A 16,847-nucleotide genomic window follows, 5' to 3' on the forward strand; every position below is an offset into this window, starting at 1 on the left:
CTGGTGTGCTGCGCTCAGGTGAGTCATACCAAACTCCTTCCACGCGGACCCTTAGGTGAGCTGCCGCGTCTCCTCCGCAGGTCTCGGGTCCAGCACGTCCTCTTGTGAAGCCCGGGCTTTGCACCTCGGCACACATCAGTCCAGCTTCATCCCCGATGTTAAATCCACGGTCTGCCAAAACCAGATCTCCCGGTAAGCGTTTCCTGAGGATGGCACACCGCTCGGCCAGGTGCTTGTCGCTTACACGCGCTCCCCGCGCTTTAGACGTGAACGATCTCAGCCCATCGTTTGTTTTTACAGAAGCGATCACGTGAACGACGCGGCACGTTTGCACCACGTTTTAACTTGTTTAAATAAAACAACAGGACACAAGAGCAGCGTCACGCATGCGGCCGGTGTAAACACGCTTTTCAGTTGCCCGTAAAGCCCACAATGCATTGCGGTTTTCCTACTCCGCCACGTCACACTTTTGAGCTCCATGGTAAAGTGTCCCATGTGGATGCTGCGATGTGATTGGAGCAGAATGACAGCAGCCAATGACAAGTTTTCACCTTCCAAGTTCTCTGATAGGTTGACCTTTGTGGTACATTTATAACACATTTTTAACGTGTAAAGCTTGAGCGAGTGTGGCTGAGGCAGACTAAGGGAAAGGCGGAGGAAGATATTTTTTGAGCACAGAATCGATTTTTGTCTGTTCAACCATAAGTTTTGTGCCATCCTCAGACAGCCAGGTTTCAGTTAGACAAAACAGATCAATATTTTTATCTGAAATGAGCTCATTAATAAGAACAGCTTTTGAGGACAGGGACCGGATATTCAACAGTCCACATTTAATTCTCCTATCCGGTATAATAATGGCTAATTTTAATCAGATTATCTTGACCAGTTCCTCTACTGCGTACATTAGTTTTAGGTCTAAATAAACGAGGAACAGACACAGTCTCTATGGGGTTTTGGGCAGGTGACTGCTCTAAGAGAAGCACAGAGAAGTGTGTAGCACTGCAGCTCTGAACTGTCAGGGTGTTGGGATGCTGATAAAATTGACCATATTACTAGAAATGAGAGCTGCTCCACCCAAAGTGGGATGGATGCAGTCTCTCCTAATTAGACCAGGTTTTCCCCAGAAGGCCTGCCAATTGTTAACAAAGCCCACACCGTTTGCTGGGCACCACCTCGATAACCAGCGACTGAAGGATGAATAGCGGCTATACATTTCATCGCTGGCCGAATTGGGCAGGGGTCCAGAGAAAACTACAGAGTCCGACATTGTTTTGGCGTATGAACACACAGACTCAACACTAACTTTAGTGACCTCCGATTGGCGTAGACGGATGTCATTACTGCCGACGTGAATAACAATCTTACTGTATTTATGTTTAGCCTGAGCCAGCAGTTTCAAATTTGATTCAGTGTCACCTGCTCTGCCCCCAAGAATGCAGACTACGGTCGCTGGCTCCGCTAGCTTAACGTTTTGCAAAGCAGAGTCTCCAATGATCAGAGCCGGTTCTTCGGCGGGTGTGTCGCCAAGTGGGGAATAGCTATTAGAAACGTTAAGTGGCTGGTGGCACTCGGCGGGGTTTGGTCTGAAGCCATGCCTTCTACGAACAGTCACCTACCGGCCCTGGTTTCCCGGCTGCTCGGGAGTTGCCGGAGGAGAGTTAACAGCTAAGCTATGTGGCTCCGCGCCGGCTAACGGGGCTTGGCTAACTGCAGCTAGCGGTTTGGTTTCAGTGGTGTGGAGCCGGCATTCCAAATCGCTAAGCTTCGGCTCCAACCTAACCAACAGGCTACAGTTTCTACAAATACCATTTATCACTAAAGAAGGAGGAAGAATAGCTAAACATTTGACACACCGGGCAGGACAGAGCAGCAGAGGGGGAGAAAGAAGGAGAGGTCATAGTCAAGCGTAACTTACGAAGCTACAGGCTTAAGACTGAAGTGATAAGATAGAGGCGAGTGCTTAACAACAGTAATGTGAGCTTTTAGTGTGTAGATGAGCTCTAATATGGACAACAACGAAAGAGTTTTAACTTAAAAAGGACATAGAGCACAGCAGTGTAACAATGCAACGCTTAGCACAGCGCACGACAAACAGGAAATGACGGAGTACGCTGACCTGAACACGCCAGAGTCTCGACGTCCCGAAACAACTCGGTCGGATGGATAAGCGGTGTAGAAAATGGATGGATCACAGTATATTCTGACTTCACACTGTACTGAAACTTCTCTCACTACACTCTGACATCATGATACACCAGGTTTTACATATGGAAGAATATTTGCACAAACAATGTAGAGATTTCATGTTCTGGCAACATTAAAACACGGAGTTTGATCATAATAACATTCTGTATTTTTATGTGTTAAAAATTCAGATAACAAAGAATGCAGGTGAGGACTCCATATTATGGCAGGCGTCTACCGTACTACCTGAACAAAACCCTAAGTTCACAGGTTAAAGAAAACCTCTGATGAGCTTTCATTCATCTTTATTTTCACAGAAACATTTCACACAAATAGACACGTGTAGAAAAACCTCTTTATGTCACTGGTGATGTCACTGTGACGTGAAGGAGGGGCTGGGGTCAAAGGTCATTTTCAAGGCACTATTCATCATATGAACATAGAAACAGGTGAGAAGTAAGAGGTGATGCAAAAACAACTCACTTCCACTTTGAGCTACAGAGATCAATACTGTGATCAGAGGCTACCATGTACTCGTCTGAAATCTCATCGTCAGGGAGGTTCAGGAGTCTCAGTAATCAATAAGGTTTCATAATGGACAGGAAGAAAGAATGTTAAAAATAAACTGAATTCTGCGGGAAACAACAGGAAGTGTGTAACGTGAGAGTTACCCACATTAACACACCTGTACACTTCACAGGTATGTCATTTTAACCAGATTGAAAATTAAAGCTGAAAATGTATAATTTTAGGGAATGGAACTGATCATATTTTATCCATCTGCTTATTGGTCTAATTGTCAATTAATTCCCCAGCACTTTGAGGGGTCAAGGTTATTTCCTCTCTGTGAAACTGCTGCTCTGGGGCCGAGAGGAATTTAAGCCATTGCTTGTGTTTCCTGTTGTCATCTTGTAGTGAGTTTGCGGCAGTGAGTTTGGCATCTTTGTTTTGTAGTGCATCACGTCACATAAAAGCAACATTATATAACTTCTTACCTTAAAAATAAACTCATCGTGGTGTCCTGACTTGTGATAAGGTGAATCGTGTCAGTACTTTTATCCCAGGTGGACATTAGAAGTGTCACTGATGGCCCAGTGAGCAAATTGTTGCTAAAGTAACCATTAACAGCTGCTAAGCGTATTTACTAGTTAATTAAATGAGTGTTGTACTGCAGGGGGAGGATTTCAGTCTGACTCACCAGGTGTAGACGCCTGTTTGAGGTAGCACTAAATCTCTTCCTCCATCTGTGTGTTACCGTTTTCATAATCCCTGCAGCTGTGGGAAACATCAACATATGTAAAGCTAGGAAAAAGATAAGACAAGTTACCCTAACTTGGTCCTAAATGGTACAGAGCTAAACTAGCTAGCCTCTGTTATGTTTTCAGCCACTTGAAAGCCAAACTCACATGTTCCCACAGATACTTTTTTTCTTTTTGTTGGGACATCATTGCTCCAGCCTGCACCCACATCAAGATAAAGCCGAAGAGACTGAAGCAGCAGATGACTGAGGAAGCTAAGAAGGGAAAAGGGAGACTGTGGAAGAGACACGAGTAAAGTTTGGACTGGCTTTTAGCTGTCTGCGAGAGCTTTGTGAAAGTCTGTAAGGTAGACACTGAGCTGGACTTCTTCCTGTTGGACTACTGAAGAATATTAGTTGGCTTGCTTGCTAAGTTGTGTCTTGCTCAATGTTTGGCTCTGTTAGCACAGTGTCAAGGGGTTAGCTGGTAGCATGTTATAGCCATGCATTACATTAGCATGTGTTTGTGCAACACCTGTGCACGCTTTGACTGCCACATAGCAAAAATTGCTTACTTCATGACCCCATCACCTTATGACACCACAAAGTTCTGTTCATAGTTGGCTTGGTGCACAGTCTTTTGACATAATGTTGCTTTAGATGATTCATTTAGGTAAATGAGGAACAGCAGGGGATCAAAAACTGATCCCTGATGGACACCATATTCAACACCCTGTTAGTCCAGACCTGAACACAGACAGAGCAATTTATTCCCTCACTGACTGAACGTGATGACAGTGAACACATCATATTCAGAGAGACATTTAGATCAGAGGTATCAACCTGTACAGTCAGCCAGCCCATTTAGGAGTCAGCAGCCGTCCGACAGTCAAGGTGATAACTTCCTAAAACAAATGAACTCCACACTGACAGTGAGTGAGACACATCTACCACTCCTCAACCACAACGTGCATGTTGTTGTCTTAATGTATGTGTGTGTGTGTGCGTATGTGTATTAGTCTGTTTATCTGTGCGTGTACAGTAAAGTGTGTTTATGTGTGCAGCCATGCATGCTGCAGACACTGTGCTGCCGTTGCTCTGCGTTCAGGCTGCAGCTCCAACATGGTCAACAGGAAGTCACTGAACTGAGCCGCCTGATCCAGTGGCCACTCGTACTTCTCCAGCAGAACCTCGAAAAGACCCCAGGGCTTCAGGCTGGAGATGTGCCGCAGCTCACCTGAGACAGGTATAAAGACGTGAGGCAGGTCGTGAGAGAGACTCAGTTTGTGATCACATGAAACCTCCTGTGGACATAAAAACTGAAGGGAGAAGTCAATCGCAACTCCCAAGGTGCAATTTTTCCTCCAGCCTGTCTCACCTCTCCTGTTGAAGTACTCTCTGGAGTACCTGCCAGACAGTGCGAAGGGCAGCGGAATCGGACCGAGCAGCTCGATGATGTGAGCAATGTGATCTGAACACACAAGGAGGAAAAACACACACCGAAAGAATCAGAGAAGTGCTGCGTGTCAGGAGTGTTCTGACCACAGGAGTATTTGGAGTGTAGTACTTATATACTGCAGCAGTACCTTCATCTCTGGTGTAATCTTCCCCCGAGTGAGGTTCAAACAGGTAGTCTCCTGTCGCCAACTCAAATGCCTGAAATACCAATCGATTGTAACTGATTAATCGATAACTCATTTACTCCGTCTGGAGAAAACCTAGACCATATTAAATTATTGCAACATAATTGATTATACTTTCACAGAGAGAAACATCAGTGAGAACACAAAACATCCAGAGAGCAACAGTGAAAAAAAACATAAGACAAGCAACATGAAATGTCCCCCGTCTGATAGAAAAACAGGCTCATCAGGAGGGTGTGTGTGTGTGTGTGTGTGTGTGTGTGTGTACCATGCAGGCGGTGCTCCAGATGTCGGCAGGTGGGCCGTACTCTGCTCCAATCAGAACCTCCAGAGCTCTGTACTGTCTGGTCTGAATGTCCTCTGTGAAGTGTTTGTGCTGACAAGACACACACACACACACACACACACACACACACACACACAGAGGTGCCATCTGATTGGTCTGATGTCCACACCTTTGCATACAGATGAGAAGGAGGAGATGAAGGTGTCTCACCACCCAGCATGCATTTCCCAGATCAGCGATCTTCACTCTCAGTTTGTGGGCGTTCAGAGGATCCAGAGGACTGAGGACGAAGTCTGAGGCGCTGAATGCTGAAACACACCAACAGCAGGACGTTAGAATATTCAGGATAAGTAGTCTCGTGGACAGACTGTTTCACGAGTCCCCTGACTCTCTCACTTGTTGTTCAACCTCTCTGACAGTTTCTGAAGGAGTACATACTGACTGATCACCTAACTGTAGTATACTGCGTGTATACTACAGTTAGTGTAAACTGTAAACTGTGTGTATACCATGTGCAGATGTACTCTGCACGTGTGTGTGTTTTCTCACCATCTCGTCCACTAGAGTATCCTGACTGGGTTGAAAGTGCTGACTCAGACGTTGCCGACATTACAGAGCTGGAGAGCCCTGATAGGCCGGAGGCAGGGCTGGAGAACCGTCCAAGAGTGTGGCCATTACAAATGTCTTCCGTCCAGGAGCAGGTGGACTCTGGGCTCGTCTTGCTGTTAGCAGCGGAGCAAGAAGTGCTGCCATTGATGATAAAAGAGCCTGAGAACAAAGACGAAGTACAAGGGTTATAGAACCTCTTCACCCGTCTGTCTGTCTCCCTGTCGACCTGAGTATGTATATTGTACAGTTAATGTAGTATAGTGTAGCATTATACAGTTCGTTCCATATATATTGGGACCAGTATAAGTTTTTTGCCACTTGGCCTCTGCACACCACCAGACTGAATTTGAAATGAAACACTGAAGAGGTGAGCCTCTTCTATTGGCTTGTAAATGAAAGGACAAATGGCTGACAAGCAGTTTCACTGTCCTGGTATGGCCTGTTCCCTTGTTAGTCCATGACAAATCAAGCAGATGAAGGTCTGGAGTTGGTTCCCAGTGTTATATTTGCATTTTGCATTTGGCAGCCGTTCACTGGAACACTCAACATGAGGTCCAAAGAGGTGTTGGGATCTCTAGCCATGTGCTCATGAGAACAATAGAGTGGCCTACATGTAACCCAAGAGACCTGAACGAGAGTAACTGACCATTAGAGACCTCCCTCCATGACGCACACCTAGACATAAATCCTAAATTCAAACTCAGGACCGGCACGGACTTTAGCTGTGGTCCAGCCATCTCCACGGGGGCCTGAGGTGACGTCACTCAGGTAATAAAAGTTCACTGCGACCTTCAGTCGTGGCTTTTTCCCTGTGCTTGCTGTGACAATGAGAGCTATTAGGCTCTCCGAGGTGTCCAGCTGCCGAAAGGGGGGCAACAGTCAAACATTTGATTATTATCATCACTTTAAAATCCTGTGTCACAGTTTTCAACTCGCGGGCCGAGAAACAGACTGCTGTATTTTACTGTAACTTTTCCTTTTTTTCTTTTTCCAACGTGGATCACTGCAATCAGCTGATCGCACATTAACGAGCCGTGGGCCCACTTTGTTAAGGATGAAACAAAGTTTGTTAATTTCTTCACCGGTGATTTTCCCCGCTGCCGCCGAGGGACACACAATGATATGCCGCTTCGCCAGAGGAGCGAAGTAACAGACCGTTAGCACCTCGTTCAGGACAGTGCTGTGGACGTTTAAGAGGACTATTAATTTTCCCAACTCCGAAGGACCGGAGCAACTCACAGTAAGAGGCTTATGTCTGGGCAGAGAATTCAAAGAACTTAATTGCAATACAGGCATTATTAAGGTAGAATTGTTGATGTGTGATTTTCACTTGTAAGTGCTGCATTCATTTAATTTGTTAACGATCATCCAAGCTCATCAGTTCAGTGAGCTCGCGCATCACCAGTTAAAGGACCAATATCTGAGCAGATAAACTCCGGTTTACTGACTCTGCTATTGTGTGGTGATAGTGTGAGACTCAAAAGAACTGAAGTGGTGATCTTTACTGGGTTTTTAATTCTTTAAGTTCCTCTTCTATCCTTATCTCTCTCACATTTTTTACATGGGCATGAGTTAGAGGTCTGAGTACGCGATCATGAATCTCCTCGCGAGACACGTGACGCTCGAGGGTCTTTGCCTTCGTAGTCTTTGTTTGCCACATTAGCCACATTATGTGGGCAATCGCCATCTTGGCTCTGAGCTGCAAGCCCTGCGTGCCACTCTGCTGCCATCTTGGTCTTGCTGACGTCATTCACGCGACGACCTGCCATCTTGGCTTCGAGAGACACAACCCCCGCGTCATCCCTCCGCCATCTTGGTCTCCATCGCCATCTCTCTCTCTCTCTCACACACACACACACACATGTATATACACCTATGCATATATACATGCACACTCATAGATAGATAAAAACTTAGATTATAATAGTGTTTATTAGAAAGTGATACTTATCTCTGGATGGTTGTTGCTGGTTAATAAATCCTGTTATAGTTTAACCTGTCGTTGTCTGTGGTTAATGTGAATGTACTTGTAATAAAAGCTGAATTCATGACAGTCAGTGCTCGGAATCATCCTTCATAATTTTAAGAGACTGTTATTTCCTATTTATTAATTTGGCTATTGGTCCCTGGTGACAGGGTGGTGCCCCGATTTTTAAAGCATACTTAAAGCATACACTGATTTTGCTTTAATGATTATCCCCCATAATCATTGACTCTCCAATAACCAAACTGCTCCTTCTAGTGCACAACAGAAGTGTCTGTGCAAGTGAAAGAAGCCATCATTAGGATGAAAAAAATAAAATAAGCCCATCAGAGAGAAAGCGAAAACATTGGCAGTGGCCAAAACAACAGTTTGGCATATTCTTAACAAGAAGGAATTAACTGGCAACAACAAAAGGCCTGGAAGACCACAGAAGACAACTAAAGTGGATGAATACAGAATCCACAATGTCTAGCCAAGTCAAGAACCCCGCTGAGAAGCTAAGCATGTCACTGTCAAAGTTTAAAGTCAAGACATGGCTTCATGAAAGTAAATACAGAGGCTTCACAACAAGATGCAAACCACCTAATGCTCAACAACAAAGAGGTCATATTACATTCCTCCGGAAAACACCTAAAAAGCCTGCAAAGTTCCGGAATGAGATTCTTTGGACTGATGAAACCAAGATTAACTTCCAGAATTATGGGAAGATAAAAGTATGGAGAAGGAAAGGAACAGATCATGATCTGAAGCAAACCACATCATGTGTCAGACATTTTACTAATTATGTTAGTTTGTCCCTTCTTTTATGAACCACCAAAAATGGTGGGTGTTTAAAAATGGCTGTAATTCCTAAATGTTTAATGTAACCCCTTGAATTAGAGCTGAAAGCCTTCCCTTCGCTCACCTCTTCAGTGTTTCATTTCAAATTCAGTTTGGTGGTTTACAGAGGCCAAATGCCAAAAAACTTATACTGGTCCCAATATATATGGAACTAACTGTAGCTGTGGATAATGTGGACATCTAATCATACTACTTTTTGTAATGTATTTGCATCTACATACTGCAAAACTAAGAAGCTCATGAGGACACACTCAGTGTGTAAGAGTGTGTACTCACAGTTACTGTCGGTGTCGTCGGGATGGAACAACAGTCCGTCCTCCTCCTCCATCCTCTGAACAGAGGACAGAAAGGAAACAATTATTTTGAAGGGAACATTTTGTGACTTCCTGTTTGATTATGACAGGCTGCTCAACGGTAGTAGTGTGTGCTGGTACAGGCTGAAGTAAGAACAGCTACAGTAGTATTACAGTAAGACAAGTGATGAAAAGCACTGGAACAACATTTAAAAACAATGACGAGTTAAAATAAAATCGACTGAAACACAATAAAATGAAACTGTGAGAGCCACATACACATCAGAACAGAACAGACAGACATAGATCGATCAAGTAGTAAAATATAGAGTATGAAGAAGTATAACATATAGAATATGGAAAGAATTAGACAATTAGAAATAAGACAATACTAAAATAAAACAATAAAACATCAGAACAGAACTACAGATGAGCTGAAACGAGCTTGTGGACACTGAGAACGCCTTTATGTGCAATGACAACAGATTGATCAGCAGCAGGTTGACGTCTAAGCAGTGTTACTGCAATACTACAGTACTATTACAGCAGTACTCCAGTAGTGCTACCGTACCTGTATATCCATTAATCTCTCCTGCAACAGCTTCTGCTGACGCTTCGCTTTCCGCTTCAACTTCTTCTTCTTGTTCTTGGACAGCTTGCCAACCTATGGACAGACAGACAGACAGTCAGACAGACAGTCAGACAGACAGACAGACAGACAGACAGGCAGACAGGCAGGCAGGCAGGCAGCCAGGCAGGCAGGGAGTGAAGTGTCTACACATCAACACTACTTGTTAAGGTGCTCACACACACCCTAACCCTCAGCTGAGGAACACAACATCTGATAAAACCCCACAGGAAGCACACAAGCTGCTGTTTCAACAAACCTCTACTGTTTGTTTGTTGGTTATCCAATTCACTCACAGCTTTTTACTTCAGTGTCATGTCGCCTCAAACAAATTCTCAATGTGACCCAGCAGTAACCAATGAGAACACAGCAGGCATCACACCTGGACACTTACCTGCAGATCCCTGGGAGCCATGCTAACTAGAGAGAGAGAAAGAGAGAAAGAGAGAAAGAGAGAGAGAGATAGGAACAGAGAGAAATAAAGAAGAAAGACAGGTCAGAAAGGTGAAAACTGTAGGAAGAGAAGAAGGAGACAGCTTAGCAAGCAGACAGACAGGAAACAGACATGAAGATGTCTGTTTCAGCAGTGGAAGCCACAGCTTCCAGTAAGACTGCTGACTGTCTCCAGTGAAGACAAAACGTGTCGGTTGAGATAATATTACGTTAAACTTCATGAATTAGTCCAGACACAAATAACCTGATTGATTAACTGACTGGTTCCTGAAGTCTGACCATAGTCACCATGTCACCACACGTGGTCACTATGGTCACCAATTCCTGTTCTCAGGTTTCACCTTGTTTTTCCTAACGTTTACATTGACTTTCTGTCATAGTTCTTAGTACCTGTTTCTCTGATGTGACAACATGAAGCATGGAGTCAAGCACTTCATGTCACACCACCAGTCACTGTTTTCTGTCTTGTCCTTTGGAACAATCACATGCCCTGCTGCTCACCTGATGACCCAGAAGGGGGTGGGGCTCCAGCTCTCTGCCATATGGTTGCCTCAGCTGCCAACCTCCTGACGTAGACCTCATCAACGTCCAGCAGGATGTTCTCCGGTTTGATGTCAGTGTGGATGATCTTACACTTAGTGTGGAGGTAGTCCAGACCCTGCAGCACCTGCAAGCACACAGTCGAGTCACTTCAACGTATCCAAGTCAGTGCCGAGACGAATGAGTCCAAGTCAGTGCAAAGGTCAACACATCAGAGTCACTGCCGGGGTCAAGGTGTCTGGGTTGCTGCAGAGGTCAACCTGATCTGAATCGCTGCTCAGGTCAATGTGTCTGAGCGAACATATCCTAATATCATGCTGAGGTCAAAGGAAGTCAGTCACTGACTACGTGTCCCAAATTGTTGCTGAGATGAAGATGTCCAAGTTTCTGAGGTCAATATGTCCAAGTCATTGAAGACACATGACAAGTCATGTGTACACAGTGATGTGTATTTCTGTATTTGTGTGTTACCTGTCTGATGATGGTCTTCACACAGGCCAGAGGAAGTCCCATGTAGTTTGACTTAATGATCCATTTCAACAGCTGATGGCCCAAAACCTCCAGAACCATACAAACATCTGAGAGAAGCTGAGGAACAAGTCAATCACAAAGGACTGACACAGACAGAGTGCTAGTCTGTCAGACAGACAGACAAAAGGATACGAATTCCATTGACCCCAGAGATCTTGAAGTCGTCGACCAGTTGGACAATAGTTTCTCTGTGGGGGTCTGAGGGGTCACTGTCTCTCACCTGTGAACAGACAGACTGGTTACTGCATACTGAAGACCTGGTTTAATGTGATGCAGGATTGATGCAGTACAGACCACAGACTTTATCATTTGTCATTACTGCGACAACACTGACTCATTCAGTTGTTTTTTTATTGAAATCTGATCATTTCCTTACAGTCCTGTACTAAAAAGAACGGCCCGGTACCAGTCCTCGGCCCAGGACTGGACTATAACCAGTGTGTGTGAATGAGACTCACACATCTGAGCAGCTTGATCTCGTCCAGAGCCGTCTCAGTGTAATGTGGAGCACTCTTTACTACCTTCAACGCCACAAAACGCTTCTTCCTAAACACAGACACAGATTCAGGGGATGCGACATGACGGTAATGCATTCTGATAAATCCAAAAACAAGAGGAGTGTGTGCATTGTGTCATACTGCAGGTCCCAGCAGAGCCAGACTGTAGAAAAATGTCCCCAGCCCAGTTTTCTGACCACATGGTACCTCCCATTAAAAAGATCACCGATCTTCACTGGGTAGTAACCACCTGAAACACAAACAAAACAGAACAAATTGCAGAGAATATGGCAGGGACAGGGGCACTCTGGAGACACTGCAATTACAAAACAGGAATCGGTAGGAAGGCCAGGTGTCCAACTTAGCCTGGAACTTAGTCTGGTCATTGAGAGGAGTTTGTTATTGGGTTTGGGGTGAGGGTCCGAACTGTTCAATAGAAAGTTAGATTAGTTTCACTTAAATGCAACAGGTGTGTTCAGTTGTGCCATTGACGTGGCACAACACAGAGGAAGAAAGCTAGTGCAGTGATGAAACTGTTAATGAAGGTCAGGTCAGTACGGTGTGAACATGTCGAGATCAATTTGCCCAGCCTGATGTGCCATCACATGACTCAGCAAAGACAACATGACTCAGCAATCTCTTGCAGCTCATGGACAATAATTCTCATATAATGCATTTTAGACTAAGCAGATAAAGTGCCACACTGCAGCCTCCACACATGTTCACTATGAACCCCCACCCCCTATTTTTAAAGGCTGTACAGGAGTCATGTGACTGACCTGTTGTCTAGTCAGTTCAGTTGTCTGAAAGGAATTTAGAAATCAATTCTCACCTTTGCAGTAATCTGAGGGGTCTTCCTGTTCTTCATCATCAGATCCCAGCAGCTGTGCAGGGGGCGGAGTTAACTCTAGGGGAGGCGTGGTCAGTCGAGGGGGGACAGATGACGTCATGGGAACCAGACCAACGGAGGGGCCCAGAGAGTCAAGAGAGTGGAGGCCGGAGGCAGAAGAGGAGCAGACAGGGGAGCAGAGGAGGGAGGAGACACTGGATGTGAAGGTGACCGAGGTCAGCAGGAAAGGGTCAGGGTGGGAGGGGCTTAATGGAGGACTGGGAGGAGCTTTGTTGGGATACCGGGCAGACACTGATGGTAATTCAGTGGCATTGTGGTTAACGTAGTGTGGTCCAGTTGGAGGTGATTTGAAGAGATCTGTTCGGCCATTAGACAGAGTGGCATCTTGAGTTCTGTTAGGTGGGCTGGACGAGTTCAGGTTAACAGTTCGCTTAACAGTTGGTGGTGATAGGCTGGGACTGTGAGCAGGATGTTGAGATGTGATGGGGGATGATTGGCTGAAAATCTGAGGAGTCACAGCGACTGTCATATTTAAAGAGGGCAGTGGGGCAGTCTGGAGGGTACTAACAAGAGGGGTATCTATTATATCCAGAAATGGAGGTGTGGTTTCGATGCCAGTTTGGGGCGTTGGTGAGTGGGTGTGTGGAACACTCGGGGAAGACAGCAAGGTGGTTTCATTGGGTAACGTGGTGGTGTGTTGGAGGTTTTGTCGGGGTGCTATAGTGGATTCATGGAGGCCTTTGGTACACTTCTGCATATTTCCTGGTGATGTGGTGGTTTCTGGAGTATTCTGGAGGGGCAGCTCAGTGGTTTGGGGGCAACTCTTCAATGGGTCTGGTGGGGTGTTTAGACTCTGATGGTCACAGATATCATTAGGCCTGAAAACAGAGGAAAATAAGATAAAAAACCAAGGCTTCTGAGGAGTTCACCTAATAGCGCTGGGTCCCGAAACTCTCAGACCAGATGATATCACTCCCACTTCACTCAGTGATGAGCATGAAAACCTAGACTTTGAACGTCTCTCAGCTTTGTTCTCTGTATTTCAATGATATGGGGACAACATTTGTTGTGATTTGGCACTATATGAATAAACTGAATCGAATTTCTTTTTTTACTTGATCATTACAACAATTGATCTACCCACCATAGCCTAAATATAAAAAGCTTATTAATATTGCTATATTTTATTCAGTCCTCAAATAATGATCTAATTTCTATGTCATGACAGTGTGATGGGGTTAATAACAACCCTGTTTGTCAGATGTCTGATCAAAGTCAAAAGGACTGCTTACACAAAGATGAATTTAATCACAGCATGTCATCACAAACCTGAACTGGAGAATCATTACACTGCAGCCTTCATTAGTGATGTACAAAGATGCACTAAAATGTGTACTGTGAACACCTGGAAAGGGTGGATCATATGTCTGTCCATACACACACACACACACACACACACACACACACATACATACACACACACACACACACACACACACACCTGCTCCATGACATCTCTGAGTCATGGACATTGTTGAGGTTTGCCTGAGCTGCACTGAAATAGACTAACGAGAGAGAGAAAGAGTGTGAGTGTGTGTGCGTGTGTGTGTTAGTGTGCGTGTGTGTCTGTGTGTATTGTGGGATCATGATTCGTCTCTGGTTCTATTCTTGGAGCTGAGTCTGTCCAGACCGAGCTCCAAACCTTTCCTGTCAGCAGGACACCAGCTAGCTTAGCAAAAGGACTGGGAACACAGGGAAATCTCTTTCACCTCCATGTTTCCTGGTGTAACATGGTGGGTTGAGGTGCCAACCATGAACAACAACATCCATCACTTTCTGTCATCTGTGATGTCTGTAATAAAGACTCACCCACAAACATCTAAAAAAGTATCCTGATGCTATCAACCAAAAGAAGAAGATCCGGACCAAGGAAGGAGCCCTGTGGAACTCCACAGCTCACTGAAAGCCACTGCAGACTGCTGGCTTTAACGTTTTAAGTGTTAAATTGATTATTTATGATAAAAAGTAGCCCAGTTTGTCTTTGGCAACATTTCTGAGTTACAGTGCAAAATGTGCTGTGGATTTGTTACTTGGTTAATATTACACATCTAACAGATAAATAAAGGATCCCACAACTTCTGTGTGGTTAACAAAGTTTTGAAAGGGAAAATATGACGTGAAATAGCATTAAATCAATTCTTAGATTTTCCCCTTAAGAAAGAAGAAAGAGAGAAAGGAGGCCTTTGCACCCAGCGTTGACCAAGTGGAGTTTCACTACACTGCAACAGGTTATAACACACACACGCCCGATATATTTTCAATCCTGTTTGATGTTCGGCCAAACCGTAAAATCGGTTTAATCACTGAGCAGTAAACAACACTGCATTTCAACCATCAAGTCAATAAAGCTCATCACACCAAAAACTGAATCAAGACAGAGAGCGACAGCTCAGTCCGTAAACACACACTGAGCTAAATTTAGCCTCTAAGTGTGTGTGTGTGTGTGTGTGTGTGTGTGTGTGTGGAGGTCATCCGTGTGTGTCTAACGTCTCTGCTCGTTCCTCACCCCGTCACGTCTGTTCGGACCTTCCGGTGTTTCTTGCCTCTCCGTCGGGCTTTCTTGCCGGTGGCGGCAGCGTTTCCACTTGCTGCTGCTGAGAGGAGGAACAGTGGGGTCAGAGTCACATCCAGACTTCACAGTCTGCCATTTAACACAGCTCACCAACACGAGGTTCAACCACACACCAAACCCAACAGAAAAAGCTGTCAGTTTAGTGGTTCATATATAACTGCAGGAACATGAGCAGCAGTTTCATAAACGAACTACGAGGCCGTTTTTCACTCATACAGTACACCAGATTGTATGACAGACTCAGTCATACTGAAAATACATAAAAAATATAAATTCAATTTACTTTAAAGTTTAATTTCGGACAACCCAAGATAACCCAATACGATTAACACATGATGGACGGTGAACCAGCAAGAAAAGTCCATTGAGTGACAATCGGAGGACAACGCGTGCCGAATTAACCATCCGATGTTCATCTAGCGGATAAAAAACCCTCTGCTGGTCTGCTGGGAAGCCAGGGGTATAAAGGGCAGATTTCCGAATGGAGCCCGGCTGCACCAGAAACCATAATGTGCGGTTAGTGTCAGCAGCTGCAGTCGCAGGCTGGTACCGTTAGCTAATGGAAGCTAGCTTAGCCTGTTAGCCCCGTTCTCTGCTGTCAGTGTGCCGATTTAAACGTCACCGAATCAGGCACAAGCTGCCCCCACAACGCGGACAGCGGAACCGAGACTCCGACCCGAGTCACGAGTACTTTACCTATCAGCATTCTGGCTTCCACTCCTCAAACTGAACCGGGTAGAAGCAGTCTATCACGGCTGGGCTGACGGTAGTCTGTCAGTTTGCTCGTTAGCCTCCGTTAGCCGTCAGTGAAAGCCGGAGACGATCCGACTGGGGGGTTGTTCAGATCATCCAGGAACTGACCCGAATCAGAACGGGTCAGTGCGGTGCAGCGTGGTGAACATGAGCCAGTGGCCTGTCAGTTAACCCCTTAGCCCCGTTAGATAACGACTGACGGTCTTTTAGTTCCGTTAGCTCTCCCTGCAGTAGTTCAGCCCGGTCAGTACCACCTCCGTACCGCCTCAGTCCCGGGTTAACACCAAGTCTAGTCACTTGTTCTGGGTGTGTTTTCTTTGATGCTTCGGTCCTGCCGTTCATGAGCTCAACAGCTGCACTCTGACATCCGACACCGGGGTTTGCGCACGCGCAGTGACCGGCCACGCTCAGACTAGACCAAAACTGGGACCAGTGGCGGATATGGAACGTTTCAACATGGGGCCCGATTGGTGACGGCCCTCTCATGAAGATACTGAATATCTCGACAGGTAAATGACATCAGAAAATCACCAATAACTAAAAAAAATAATAAAAAAAAATCATTTTATCATCAGGTCCAACTGTCTCGATGTCTGTCGCTTCTTGTCTTCCCTTAGTCAGTTTGTCCCCCTCTGTCTCTCGTTCCTCTCACTGTTCTCATCTTTCTCTCTGTCCCTTTCTTCTGACGTCTGAAGGATGCCTTAACAACTGCTGTCTTTGCATGGTCCATCAGAAGGCAAATCCAGAATCAGAATCAGAATCAGCTTTATTTGCCAAGTATGTGTGACCATACAAAATAGCAATAATAATAATAATAAAATGAAGAATAAAATATTTAATATATATATATATATATATATATACATGTGCAAACAGTGGAATGAGGT

The 16,847-nt window shown here is 45.1% G+C and overlaps 1 protein-coding gene across 5 annotated transcripts; it reads right to left on the reverse strand.

Moving 5' to 3' along the window:
• Nucleotides 1-2,474: 2,474 nt before the first annotated feature.
• On the reverse strand, nucleotides 2,475-16,420 carry srpk3 (SRSF protein kinase 3). Of its 5 annotated transcripts, none has more exons than XR_006844042.1 (17): nucleotides 15,904-16,417; nucleotides 15,142-15,229; nucleotides 12,558-13,453; nucleotides 11,867-11,975; nucleotides 11,687-11,774; nucleotides 11,361-11,448; nucleotides 11,169-11,275; nucleotides 10,659-10,824; nucleotides 10,099-10,124; nucleotides 9,648-9,740; nucleotides 9,060-9,114; nucleotides 5,900-6,118; nucleotides 5,561-5,658; nucleotides 5,333-5,440; nucleotides 5,008-5,077; nucleotides 3,591-4,892; nucleotides 2,475-3,459 (listed from the first exon to the last, which is right to left on the reverse strand). XR_006844042.1 is itself a non-coding variant. In XM_046396367.1 (17 exons), exons 1-17 carry the CDS (start codon nucleotides 15,911-15,913, stop codon nucleotides 4,474-4,476), a joined length of 2,499 nt encoding a protein of 832 aa, XP_046252323.1. In that variant the 5' UTR covers nucleotides 15,914-16,409; the 3' UTR covers nucleotides 2,475-4,473. The 5 variants fall into 5 exon arrangements, 4 of the variants coding, with proteins under 4 accessions (XP_046252323.1, XP_046252321.1, XP_046252320.1 ...); XM_046396367.1 differs by having other exon boundaries at nucleotides 2,475-4,658; nucleotides 4,800-4,892; nucleotides 15,904-16,409; XM_046396365.1 differs by having other exon boundaries at nucleotides 2,475-4,892; nucleotides 15,142-15,226; nucleotides 15,904-16,418.
• Nucleotides 16,421-16,847: the final 427 nt, after the last annotated feature.

This window comes from Scatophagus argus, chromosome 8 (assembly GCF_020382885.2).
Source record: "Scatophagus argus isolate fScaArg1 chromosome 8, fScaArg1.pri, whole genome shotgun sequence".
Taxonomy (NCBI): domain Eukaryota; kingdom Metazoa; phylum Chordata; class Actinopteri; family Scatophagidae; genus Scatophagus; species Scatophagus argus.

Coding starts and splice junctions, on each gene's coding strand:
- srpk3 (XM_046396364.1), bottom strand. Junction 11,976..12,557: donor CCCCTCAGATTACTGCAAAG/GTGAGAATTGAT, acceptor TTTGTGTTTCAG/GTGGTTACTACCCAGTGAAG. Junction 5,078..5,332: donor TCTGGAGCACCGCCTGCATG/GTACACACACAC, acceptor TTGGTATTTCAG/GCATTTGAGTTGGCGACAGG.